This window comes from Natator depressus, chromosome 2 (genome assembly GCF_965152275.1).
Source record: "Natator depressus isolate rNatDep1 chromosome 2, rNatDep2.hap1, whole genome shotgun sequence".
Classification (NCBI taxonomy): domain Eukaryota; kingdom Metazoa; phylum Chordata; order Testudines; family Cheloniidae; genus Natator; species Natator depressus.
In genome coordinates, this window is record NC_134235.1 from 252,246,757 (window position 1) to 252,260,518 (window position 13,762).

Below are 13,762 nucleotides of genomic sequence, written 5' to 3' on the forward strand. Positions count from 1 at the left end.
TAGCTCCAAACAGGATATTAGACAAGAAAATCTTGTCAATGGGAAAATCAAGTCTGAGATTAAGAGCCTGCTAAGAAAAGATTTGTTTATAGAAAGTAGTTCAAATAAATGCCTAGGAGTGTTGTCCCATTGGCATTGCTGTCTCTCTCTGGTATTTATCTGGGATCTATTACCATAATATCTGAGGACCTCACAGTCTCTGATGTATTTATCTTTGTGGCATCCCTGTGGGGTAGGGAGGGACTGTTATTCCCATTTTACAGAGGGGGAACTGAGGCACAGAAGAGTGACGTGACTTGCCTAAGCAGGGGTGCTGGAACAGTTTGTATAGTGGGGGTGCTGAGAACCATTGAACCAAACTGTAAACCCTGTATATGATGGAAATCATGTCAAGCCCGGGGATACCAGAGCACCCCCAGCTCCAGCACCTATGTACCTAAGGTTACATAGGAAGTCTGTGATGGAAGAGGGACTCAAACGTAGGTCTCCTAACTCCTAGGCTAGGGCCCTAACCACTGGACCATCCTTCTTCTGGAGAGCAAAACCCACAGTTATCCTCAGAGCAGTTATACCGCAGACAGTGCCCGCTCATCTATACCAGTGTGCTTCCACACTTTGGAAAGAGGGTAGCTCACTCTGGACTTTGTGTCACTATTGATATGGCTGAGATTTGAACAACTATTCTCTAGCCAAAAGGACCTGTGTCAATATAGAATCATAAAAGCATAGGACTGGAAGGGACCTTGAGAGGTCTTCTAGCCAGTCCCCTGCACTCAAGACCAGAGTAAACGTTATCAGTCATTCTAGACCATCCCTGACAGGTGTTTGTTTAACCTGCTCTTAAAAACCTCCAGTGATGGAGATTCCACAATCTCACTAGGCAATTTATTCCAGTGCTTAACCACCCTGACAGGAAGTTTTTCCTAATGTCCAACCTCTAAGCCTCCCTTGCTGCAATTTAAGCCCATTGCTTCTTGTCCTGTCATCAGAGATTAACAAGAATAAGTTTTGTCCCTCCTCCTTGTAACAACCTTTTATGTACTTGAAAACTGTTATGTCCCCTCTGGACTCTCCAGACTAAACAAACCCAATTTTTCCAATCTTCCCTCATAGGTCATGTCTTCTAGACCTTTAATCATTTTTGTTGCTCCTCTCTGGACTTTCTCCAATTTGTCCATATCTTTCCTGAAATGTGGCTCCCATAACTGGACGCAATATACTAGTTGAGGCCTAATCAGCGCAGAGTAGAGGAGAAGAATTACTTCTTGGGTTTTGCTTACAACACTCCTGCTAATACATCCCAAAATGATGTTTGCTTTTTTTGTGTGCAAGTGTTACGCTGTTGACTCATATTTAGCTTGTGATACACTATGACCCCCAGATCCCTTTCTGCAGTACTCCTTCCTATACCAGCCTCCCGTGCCCATGGGGGGCAGGAGAAGGGAGCTAGTCACACCCCTCTATCAGCTTCCCCTTTCTTTCCTGAAGTTCTCAGCCTTGCCTTTTCCCTGTCCACTGGTCCTGCCCTCTCTGCTCTCATTTCCTCCTAGCTTCGCTGCCTCCTTGCTCTCTCCCATCCTGTTCCTTGCAGACTCTTTCCCTGGAACCTCCCTCTGCCCAGGTCATCCAAGGTGACTGCTTTCTTGGTTCAGATTCCTCCTAAAGTCCATATGTCTTCTGCCCAGCCTCTCAGTGTTAGTTGGAAGAGCTGTGATGCGCCTACTAGCAAACCATGCAGGGCTCTGTAGCCTCTCTCTGGCCACCCAGGTCATGTGTGTCTGTAGTGACTTGCGTCCTCACATGCAATTTGGTGTTCCGTGATCCTGCTGGAAGCAGTGGGAGTATTCGCTAGGCTGTCGGATCAGGCCCTTAGTCTTCAAGCTCCTTGGGACAGGGATCATGTCTTCCACTGGGTTTCGTACAGCGCCAAGCATATTGTCAGCACTTGACATTATTTTCCCATTGATGCCCGTGTTTAATGTATTGTGGCAGCAGGATGTAAAGGTTGTGCATAACACAGTGCATGTGTGTAATGGAACATGTTACAGTTAATGGGTGTTACTCACTACACATTCATGTACTGATCAGTTCCTTCCATGCTCAGATCTGCCTTATCTTCTCCACTGTGTGAAATCCCCTCCCACCCATTTCATAGTGACAGGGGCAGCAGTGGAGCTGGAAGCAGGGCCCAGAGCCGTGCTGGGGTGGAGGCACAATACCTCCACATGGCTGAAGCTGGGCTTCCGTAGATTCTCCCCGGAGCTGCATGAATCTCATCTGTCTGTGAGCCTGGGGGATCTCGGCAATTGCTGGTTCCATGAGTAGAGTGAACCCTACCCAGGAATGATTTGAGGGGAAAGGCTCATGTTCTCCCCCAAACCCAGAACTTTCCTGTGGGAGTTTCCTAGAAGAAGAAGTGATCAGCAGGTATCCTAGAAATCAGTTTCCTATGAAAAAATGCAGAATTTGCTTTTTTACAGAAAATCTTTAGTTTTTACATTTTGTGAAAAAAATAAAAACACCTATTAACTATGAACGAAATTTTACCGAAAGTACCAGTGACACTTATTCAGTGCATGCAACCTCCTCCACTGGTGGTTGATTGTTGAATGGCTTTAAATTTACAGTGGAACCCCATTTATCTGATTTAATTGGGACCGGAGCCAGATCGGATAATCAAAAATTGGGATGATCAGGAGAACTGGCAAAGAGCTTTCTATCCCTTATTTTAAGATGGGAGGGGGGCTCGAGCGGTCATTCCCTTGCCGTGCTGACAGCTGGACCCCACTCACCTGGGGCTGACCACCTGAGTCCTGCCACTGTCAGACTGATGGTTCTGTTAATGGAGAACTTGGATAAATGAGGTTCAACTGAATATCAATAAAACATTGTGTTCAGCTGATACCTCTATATATCGTGGCCTGGGAAACAAAAGTTCAGCGTTTCATTTTAATCACAGAAAAATGCTGATTTTTATGTTTTTTTTTTTATCACGGTGATCCCTGGTGATCAGGTCCTAGTTTAATTAACTTTGATCACCACCCAATGAGAGAAAGCTCAGAGGCCCAGGGGTGCTCTCAGACAGAGAGGTGTGTAACAAATGTAATATCCAAGGCAGTGCTGGGGAAAGAGAGACCTCGATAACCTTGCCAGGATCTCCATCTCATTTCTCATCTCCTGTAATACCCTTTTCCTCTGACTCCTTGAGCCAGCCTGAGGATCTAGGCCTACTTCTCGGCTTCTTTAAAGTAATCTAGTGCTGGTGAAATGTATTACAAGGAAAACGCCTGGAGAGTGAAGTCTGCTGTCTTTCCACAGGGCAACAGGCAACATGGCAGAGGTGGATGGAGGAAGTGTTCAGGTGCTGTGCCCTGGAGGAGATCCCCGAGCAATGACTTGGTGGGATCCAGGAGAGATTAAGGCCCAGGGCTCCTGGATTGTGTTCCCACTTTGCTATAAACTCCCAGGGTGATATTGGACAAGTTGCGCGTTAACGTCTCAAGGCCTGAGTTTCTGTGTAAAGTGGCTATGATAATACTCACCCATTTCACAGAGTGTGGTGAGGTTAGTTACTTAATGTTTGTAAGGTGTTGTGAGAGCCTTGCTAGGAAGGTACTTGAAATCCCAAAATCCAGAGTTATTTTTACCGAGATTTCGGGCTGTGCTTAGCAACCTAAAATGTTACCTTTGGTCTGATCCACTACAGCACAGTCTTTCTGCCTCTTCTCTAGCCTACGAGCACATGCCGGTGCAGTTGTCCGCATGCTCCTGGCCCTGCTGTTGTTGTTATTATATATTATTTGTATTACCATGACACCAACGAGTCCCAGTGATGGACCAAGGCACCCCTGTGCTAGTAGCTCTACAAACACAGAACAAAAAAGACAGCTATCTCAAGCTGGCCACACCAGTTTTGGGGGCTGGCTCATAAACTCTGAATGTTTGGGGTTGGTAACACTGACTCAGGTGATCAGCTGTTCCTCCCCCTATCCCCAGCTCAGCCTGTAGCTTAAAGACACATTTCAGCTCTACGTATGATGCTCTAAGTATGATCCTCCTTCAGTTGTAGCTAAGCCTAGTTAGGTTTCCTGTCTGACCCGTCAGGTGTTTGCTGTTGATGTGTCACAGGAGGTTCTTAGGTGCAGACAAACTGTGTACTAATCAGCTTTGGATTTTCATGCCTGAAATGGTGCCTAAGTAGCCTGTTACCAGCCCCTTCCAGATGGTAGCGGCTCACATCAGCTGTATGTTTAAAGCAGGAATGAAATTAATGACACAGTGGAAATCTGCACAACAATCACATTACTATCCCCTAGCCCAGCTCAAATTCCTTTTATCTGTTATGAATCACACTGCAGGAATGACCTTTATGCTGCATTATGTAACACTGGGAAGTGTCCTAGGGAACTGAATTATCCTGATGACTGTGAATACCAATGCGTGCTGCTTAATCAGGAAGATGTTGGCAAAAATTCCACTTAATGGGGTGCATTTGATTAGTGCCAAGGAGTTAAGTGGTGTTTAACCAGCTCTGGATTGTGGCTTTTTATATAGGGCAAGAGGTGTGCATGATAACTCAAAACTGACACATACTGTGTCTGGAGAAGTAAGATGTTTTATTGTCATCATCTCCCATTCCTATGTTCTTCCCAGCACATGCTCCATATTGTTCATTATAATGTTTTGCCATCTGGTTTCCCCCAAAGGAAATAGCTTAGTGGTCAAAGCATTAAGTTGAGAATTTCTACTGTCTCTGGAACCCCAGGTTCAGATTATTATAACTTTCATTTACAATGTTCACTAGGTGTCCCAACCACAATCGGGGCTCCACTGTGCTAGGCACTGCACAAACAAAGACAGAGTGTTTCCTGCTCAATCTTCATATGAATGTGGCTGTCCATTACTATAATATCTCAGTATGTCATAGTCTTCATTGTACAGTAGAAGTAGGGCTGTAAAGCGATTAAAAAAGTTAATTGCGATTGATTGCACTGTTAAACAATAATAGAATGCTATTTATATAAATATTTTTGATGTTTTCCACATTTTCCAATATATTGATTTCAATTACAACACAGAATACAAAGTGTACAGTGCTCACTTTATATTTTTTAATATTTGCACTGTAAAAATAAAATAGTATTTTTCAATTCTCTTAATACTGTAGTGCAATCTCTTTACCATGCAAGTTGAACTTACAAATGTAGAACTATGTACAAAAAATAACTGCATTCAAAAATGAAAAAAAATGTAAAACTTTAGAGCCTACAAGTCCACTCAGTCGTACTTCTTGTTCAGCCAATCGCTCAGACAAACAAGTTTGTTTACATTTGCAGGAGATGATGCTGCCTCTTATTATTTATAATGTCACCTGGAAAGAGAGCAGACGTTCGCATGGTACTGTTGTAGCTGGCGTTGCAAGATATTTACATGCCAGATGGGTTAAAGATTGATATGTCCCTCAAGCTTCAACCACCATTCCAGAGGACATGCGTCCATGCTGATGATGGGTTCTGCTCAATAACGATCCAAAGCAGTGCAGACCAGTGCATGTTAATTTTCATCATCGGAGTCAGATGCCACCAGCAGAAGGTTGATTTTCTTTTTGGTGGTTCGGGTTCTGTAGTTTCCACATCGGAGTGTTGCTCTTTTAAGACTTCTGAAAGCATTCTCCACACCCTGTCCCGATCAGATTTTGGAAGGCACTTCAGATTCTTAAATCTTGGGTTGAGTGCTGTAGCTATCTTTAGAAATCTCACATTGGTACCTTCCTTGCGTTTTGTGAAATCTGCAGTGAAAATGTTCTTAAAACGAACAACATGCTGGGTCATCATCCAAGATGGCTATAACATGAAATACATGGCAGAATGCGGGTAAAACACAGAGCAGGGGACATACAATTCTCCCCCAAGGAGTTCAGGCTCTAAAGTTAAAATTTTTTTTTGAGTGCAGTTATGTAACAAAACAAAACAAAAATCTACATTTGTAAGTTGTGCTTTCATGATAAAGAGATTGCTGTATGGTACTTGTATGAGGTAAACTGAAAAATACTATTTATTTTGTCATTTTTACAGTGCAAATAATTGTAATAAAAATAATATAAAGTGAGCACTGTATACTCTGCATTCTGTGTTGTAATTGAAATCAATATAGTTGAAAATGTAGAAAGCATCCAAAATATTTAATAAATTTCAATTGGTGTTCTATTGTTTAACAGTGCGATTAAAACTGTGTTTAATCATGATTAATTTTTTTAATCACGATTAATTTTTTTGAGTTAAATCGCATGAATTAACTGTGATGAATCGACAGCCTTAAGTAGAACCTCAGAGTTACGAACAGTTCGATAGTGGAGGTTGTTCATAATTCTGAAGTGTTCGTAACTCTGAACAAAGCGTTATGGTTGTTCTTTCAAAAGTTTATAGCTGAACATTGACTTAATATAGCTTTGAAACTTTACAATGCAGAAGAAAAATGCTGCTTTTAGTCATCTTAATGTAAATGAAACAAGCACAGAAACAGTTTCCTACCTTGTTAAATCTTTTTTTTTTTTTAAAACCTTCCCCCCTTTTTTTTTTAAGTAGTTTACGTTTAACGCAGTACCATACTGTATTTTTATTTTTTTTATTTTTTTGGTTTCTGCTCTTGCCTGATTGAGCATTTGCAGTTCAAAATGAGGTGTGTGGTTGACCTGTCAGTTTGTAACTCTGAGGTTCTACTGTATTGATTTTCACACCACCACATGAGGGACAACAATGCTATCATCCCCATTGCATAGCAGGGGAGTTGAGGCGCAGAGAGATTAAGTGAGTTGCCCAAGTTCACACAGGAAGAGTGGCAGGGTGGGGTTTTGAACATAAATCTCCAGAGTCTCAGGTCTGTGCCTGAACCACAAGACCCTACTTCCGCTTCTATACTAGTGGATCCCAATACCTCCCCTGTTTGGATGCTAATCACTGGCTTTTTAAGATCTAAACTGCATTAACACAGCTCTTATGAAGAACATAATTTGTGTATCACAGGGTTTACTATATGGTGATCTTTTGGACAAGACCATAAAAGCAAGGGTCCAGTCTCTCTGTCTGGGAAAGAAAAAAAGATCTTGGAGATTTTTGTTTTGTAAGGGAGGAGTTTGCCCCAGTGTTTTGCAAAATTCTCTCTCCCTCTACATTGTGCTAATTATCCTCTGGTGTCCAGCCCAGAGCTGGCTGCATTTCATTGGTGTATGTATATGACTTGGGGACTCTGCTGGATGGAAAGGTCTGTATAAATAGACATGAATTATTATACTAATGCTAATGCTCTTCTGTGCAGGCCTGCAAGATGACAAGGATCTGTTATTCCTCCTCAAGGGGAGCCAGCTGCTGAAAGTGAAGTCCAGCTCTTGGAGAAAGGAGAGGTTTTACAAGCTCCAGGAAGACTGCAAAACCATATGGCAGGAATCCAAAAAGATGTTGAGGTCTCCGGAATCACAGCTCTGTAAGTGACCGTCCCCTTATCCTAGGGGCAGCATAATGTCCAGCGGTACGGTGTCTGGAGAGGTGATTGGTTGGGAGTGTAGGCCCAGGAGACAGGAAAGTAAAAGCAGGAAGTAGGCATTCCACGTACAGTCAGTGAGTCTGATCCAGTGCTCAGACTCCTGGTGTCTTTAAGCCAACTTTATGCCTTCTGGATTCAAGGCTACTTGAGGGGCTGAAATGGCCCCTGGCATAACCTAGGCAGCTCTGAGGGCTGCTTGTGTCCCCCAGTACTGCCCTGTGCTTGTGAGGCAGGCCAGTGTAGGAATTCTCCCTTAGGCCTTTGTGGGCTGTTGATGGTTGCTGTATGCTCCCAGAGTGATGTAAAACAACTGTTTCAGAATGAGACCGGGCTGCAGCCCCTCCACCTACACCAAGCCCACCTAAGCAAGCAAAGGCTGCAGCCAGTGAGGACAGGCAGAGATACTTCTGGGTATGGACCGGGTCACACATACACAGACAAGGGGAAAACCCAGCACAAAACTGAAGGGGCTCCCTTTTCCTGCAGCTGTTGAGAATTGCAGCATCTCCATGGGAAAGCAGAGCGAGGGGCAGAGGAGATAGTGGGAGCTGCTGGCTCAGAATCAGGCCCCAGAACGAAAGGGAGAGCTGCAGGGATCAAAGGGAAAGGGGCAGGTGGCAGGTGTGCATTGTTGTTCCTCTGGCTTTGCGAGGGTGAGGTTGTTCTCATGACTGATTTAGAAACATGAATCCTGCCCATCATTGTCCGTAATAAAACACCCCAGCACCACAATTGGTATTGAATGAGTGCAGGGAAAACCCAGCTGTGTCACAATCACCCTGCCGACATCGTTATTCATTATTTGTATAACTGTAGCGCCTATGAGGCCCAGACCCCATTGTGCTAGGAGCTATACCAACATAGAACAAAAGACAGTCCCTGCCCGCCAGAGTTTACAATCTAAGTAATCTTCTGCCCACAGATAATAAATGCTCTCCTGGACCTTGAGCCTATAAGGAAGAGGCTCAAACGGTTGCCCTCCGCCTCCACTCTAACATCTGCCACATGCCCAGGGGCCTGAATTGCAAGAGCTCCACTGCGTGGGGACAAATGTGGCTAGAAAGGCCATAGTGGAGAGAGAGAAACTCTGAATTTGTCAGGTCATGGGCCAGTCTGGGCTTCACCGCTCAGAACACACACCTGAGGGTGACCAGAGATCCTGAACTGCTTCATGCTGTAACAAGTGAGGGTGACGAGCCCTGGCAGAGGCTGGGTGGGGAAAAAGGTGGCTGGTTGTTAACAACTGTAAGCTCGCATGCCTGTGCTTGGGGGAGTGCATCAGGCATGTGTGTTTACTGGCTCACCCGGCAATTTGTGTTTTTTTTTTTTTTTTTTGCTCTCCTTCTCAGCTGGCCATGGGTTTGTCTGATACAATTCTCCTGCACGGATCTTTGTTTTATAAGCTGCTAGGTGAATAATACTAAATATAGATTTATAGTGTGTGGCAGTGCAAGGTCACATTGCCCAGGTTGTTTGTAGAACGTTTGACTGTTACAGTTGAAACTAACCAAGCTAAGGGCCCAGACCTTCAAACTCAGGTGAGTAGTTCTTACTCCTGTGAGCAGTGTCTGGGATTACACCAGGGTAAGGGCTACTCACCTGAGTGAGGGTTCAGATAGGACTGGGGTCTGGAGAGGAAGGGTGGTCTTGTTTAAGAACTGGATTAGGACTCAAGCAATCTAGCTTCAATTCCTGGCTCTGCCAGAGACTCCTTGTGTGTATCTCAATCTCTCTGTGCTTCCATTCCCATCTGTAATGGGGGATTATAATATTTCCTCTCCTACCCTGTTTATGCTGTAAACGCTTCAGAATAGGAACTGTCTCATTAGGTGTTTGCACAGTGTCTAGCATAACAGAGCCCCAAACTCAATGGAAGCTTCCAACCACCACTGTAATTGAAATAATAATAAAGGCCCTAGCTAACTCTCTCTCTCTCTCTCTCTCCAGTTAAGTCCCATTCTATATAGGTTATGGACGCGAATGAAAGTAACTGTCAAAGTCCTTGCCCAGATAACGTCTACTTTGAAAACAAACAAGGGTGTGAATTAAAATAGCACACCATTCAAACAGGAAAAAGGAAATGGCAAATGTAATGTGTGTGAGTATTCTCCAGGCTTGCTGAGGCCCTGAATGCACTTGCCTTTTAAGGGTTTTAGGGAACTGTATTATAATTTGATCTATTGAATTACTTGTGTTTAGTTTCTTTAATGTTGTAAGCCACCACCATAATATCTGGACACATGACACAGATTACCAAACTGTCCACAATATTATATGATATATTCAGGTAACATCTCAGTGGGTCTCTCTAGATCAGGTCCCCATATACTAGGTGTTTGTAGCAGATTGCTGACTCACCACTGCAGTGCCTCCTGCTGGTCATCTGGGACTTAGCTTGATTCCAGCACTCAGAGCGCCTCCTGTTGGCTAGTGTCTCTCCTCCCTCAGCCCGCCGGGTCCCTCCCAGACCCCAGTGCCCCTTACCTTGGGGTGCTGCCCCACAGCAGTGCCCCCACACTCTGGGTCTCCCTTCCCAGGGGAACCCCCTTCCTGTATGCCCACCTTGCCTCAGTGGCTACTGCCAGTCATCATTTAGCCCCCTTTCTCCGGGGCAAACTGCAGTCTGTAGTGGCCACTCATCATTGGCAAGGGGGTTGGACCAGCTACCTCTGCCTATCCCTGGGCTTCACCTCTGCAGCCCCAGTACCTTCTTAGGCCTTTAACAAGGCCCCAGCCTGGGGAGTTGCCCACCTGGAGCTCCCTAGCACTGCTCTGCTTCAGGTACCCTGTGCTCCCAGGCAGCCAGGTCCTTTGTACTCCAAGCTGGAGTGAGACTAACCCAGCTCCTCCCTTTAGCCCTTATATCAGGGCCAGCTGTGGCCGCTTCCCCAGTCAGCCTACCTTTTTCCCCAGGAGCAGGGTAACTGCCCCGCTACAGTGCTGTACATACATTTAGTAAGAGATGTCCTTGCCCCAAGGAGCTTAAATAGACACGGCAAGGGAGAGCTCAGGCACAGACAGATTCAGTGGCTTGCCCAAAATCATACTGGAAGTTTGCAGCAGAGCTGGGATCTGGACTGAGAATTCCGGAATTCCAGTCTGGAGCCATAACCAGAAGCCCAGTTCCGTCTTTGTGTTCAGCGTTCGCATTCCATCCCAGTGGGTTCAGAATGATTACCTCGTGGTGCTAGCTGGGTTAGAGCTGGTAATGGTTTGAGGTTGATTAACCATCTGTGTGCATCTGGGCTTGCACAAGCATATCAGTGTACATTTTCCTGATCACAGCATAAACTGGCTTCAGTTTTAAGGCCCTGGGAATATAGTGGATTACACTTAGCTGGTGTAGTTTCCCTGTACCAGGCATTGTGCTACAGCGGTCTTCTTTTCCTGGTCTTGTATTGGTAAGCATTCAACAGCAAGGAAGTGCATAATTGGGTCATCGTTTAAAATATAACATAATGGAACATAGAAAGCTAACAAGGAACACAAGGGTAAACATGTTATGTCAAGTGCTTGACATTTTGCTTTTAGTTGACTGTTACTTTGGATTTTAGTTTGGGACCTCTATAAAATCCCAGGATTAGCATCCATACAAGCAGACTCCATTTTCCAGGCGGAAAAAAGAATCAATCATGTGAAAGCTGTGAAGTTTGAGCATAGCTAAGCAGAGTGAGATAGAGGAACCGCAGCACAATAACCTCTCAGGAGGGCACAGGTCGTATTTCTGATTTGAGAGATTTCCTGCTAGAGTGTCTAATGGATGTATAGTCACACAGAAATAATTTTGTTTTAAGCCATTGTGTGGTGGCCACCAATGGTGAACAACATGAGTCTCGACAGCTTGAGCTGCAAAGCCAAGCTGTAGCTGAGGGCTGTAACAGACTCACATCCTCTATGTGGGTCAGGCACAGTGGGGGATCTGTAACACACATCAGTGGGTTATAATTGCTCCTCCTGGTCACGAAGAATAATATTGGATTTCAAACCAAACACTTGTTATCGACCAAGGACCTTATGGTCTTTTATATTTTAAATGTTCTGATTATACATTTAAAATAGTTGTGAATTATGGGCACTTGAAAGATTCTGGCTTGACATCCTGGGAGACTGATGTCTCTGTTTACAGAACTCATCTTGGATCTAATCTGCCCTCCCTGTGGAGCCAGCTAGTACAGGATCCCATTGATTTTTGTGATTCTGGCGTGGTTCAGTGAGGCCTACAGGACCAGATGTTCCAAGGAGCATAGTACATTGGGTGCACATTGGATGCTTGGCTCTTTTGGAAACCTGGTCATGAGTGTTGCAATGGGAGCTGACTAGTGCCAAGCGCCTTTGAAAAACTGGCCCTAATTGTGGGTGAAAATTTGGCCCGTAATGGCCAAGCCCTTTTGCACTGCAAGGCATTCTGGTTCACCTGTTTTGCTTTTAAGCTGGAATGATTACATTGCAATCACCCTCTCATTCGTTTCTGTAACAGCAATCATAAAAGTCAAAGCCACAGAGGCCTAGTAAATTCATACAGACATGTGACCAGTGAGAGCTCTCATGGGAGAGAGATGGGAGCAGGAGTGAAAATCCTGAATGTTGTTAATCTTCTGTAGTCAGCTGCTACTCAGATATTTTGACACACAGTGTATGTTTCATAGCACATTGGAACACTGTACGCAGCCATCTAGGACGAGAAGTGAAGGGGAATATCCTATCCAGTCCAAGGTACAGCAGGAATTTAGAAAGTTGGGCCCAGATCTTCAAACATATCCAGGCTCCTAACTCTTGTTGATTTCAATGGAAGTTAGGCGCCTAAGTCCCTTTGAGAATCTGGGCCCTGGATCCACATCAGGATTTGGGAAGATCCCTGGGACTAGTCCTTATGCTTTTCTTAAAGTGTTCATGGGGCCTGACACTGCTCTCCCTGAATTTTGCCTCTGATTTCAGTGGTAGCGGGATCAGGCCCTAAATGGCCACGACCTCGGCTTTTATGTCTCCCTACCCTCTGTCGATCCTAGGCCTAGCACCATAATGAGGCATCAGTTTAGTGCTGGCCCAGCCCAGCACCACTTCCTGCAGCACACTGAGTTTCTCCTGGACTTGTCCCGGCACTGCCCCAGCCTGGTGCTGCTAGGCCCAGGAGAGCTGGCTCACAGCCTGAAGGCGGTGTGGCTCCAGAACTCCTCTCCTGCTCGTTCACTACAAAATCTCACTGGAAAGGAGCTCCGGTGATTTCCTGCGCACTGCCCTGTACAAGGGCGAGCCACAGAGCCGCAGCAGGCATCAGAAACATTGCCCCCCAGTGCAGCTGGGAGAGGGAGTTGGGAGTTGTGTCTTCTCAGTATGATACACAGCTTTGAAAGCAAACAGATGTACATGTTGGATGGCAGAAATGAGAGAGAGTTTAGAAAGCTCCCTGCAGCCTGTTCCTGGAATGGAGAGAAAAACCCTGGACCCTATGGGACTGTATTTCTAGTTACCACCATCCCCCCTTCATATAATGAACTGGCAGAGACTCCTCTTGGTTAGTAGCTAGCATAATAAATTCATAGATTTCAAGGCCTGAAGGAACCATTGTGATCATCTAGTCCAGGTGTTCTCAAACTTCATTGCACCGTTTGACAATAAAATTACTACTTGACCCCTGGGGTAGGGGAGGTCAGAGCCTGAGCCCTGCTGCCCTGGGTTGAGGGAGAGGGGGCTGTAGCCCGAGCCCCATTGCCCCAGGTGCAGGTGGAGCTCAGGCTTCAGGTTCAGCCCTGGGTCCCAGCAAGTCTAATGCTGGCTCTGGCAACCCCATTAAAATGGGGTCACGACCCACTTTGGCATCCTGACCCACAGTTTGAGAACCACTAATCTGACCTCCTGTATAACACAGGCCATGGAATCTTCCCAAGATAATTTCTAGACCATATCTTATAGAAAAACATCCAGTCTTGATTTAAAAATTGTCGCTGATGGAGACTCCACTTTGACCCTTGATAGGTTGTTCCAGTGATCAGTTTCTCTACCTTTAAAAAGTTGGGCCCTATGTCCAGTCTGAATTTGTCTAGCTTCAGCTTCCAGACAGTGGATCATGTTATATCTTTCTCTGCTAGACGGAAGAGCCCATTATTAAATATTTGTTCCCAGGTAAATTCTTATAGAATGTGTTTAAGTAAGGCCTTAACCTTCTCTTTGGTGAACTAAATAGATTGAGCTCAGGGAGTCTTTTGCTATAAGGCAGGTTTTCTAA

At 45.1% G+C, this 13,762-nt stretch overlaps 1 protein-coding gene across 2 annotated transcripts in view; it reads left to right on the forward strand.

The window, feature by feature from the left end:
- Positions 1-13,762, forward strand: part of PLCD1 (phospholipase C delta 1) — a 101,573-nt gene that overhangs the window by 13,392 nt on the left and 74,419 nt on the right. For both annotated transcript variants that reach the window (XM_074946374.1, XM_074946373.1), the window contains exon 2: positions 7,315-7,479. In XM_074946374.1, coding sequence (XP_074802475.1) covers positions 7,315-7,479 — 165 coding nt within the window. The remainder of the gene's footprint in view (positions 1-7,314; positions 7,480-13,762) is intronic.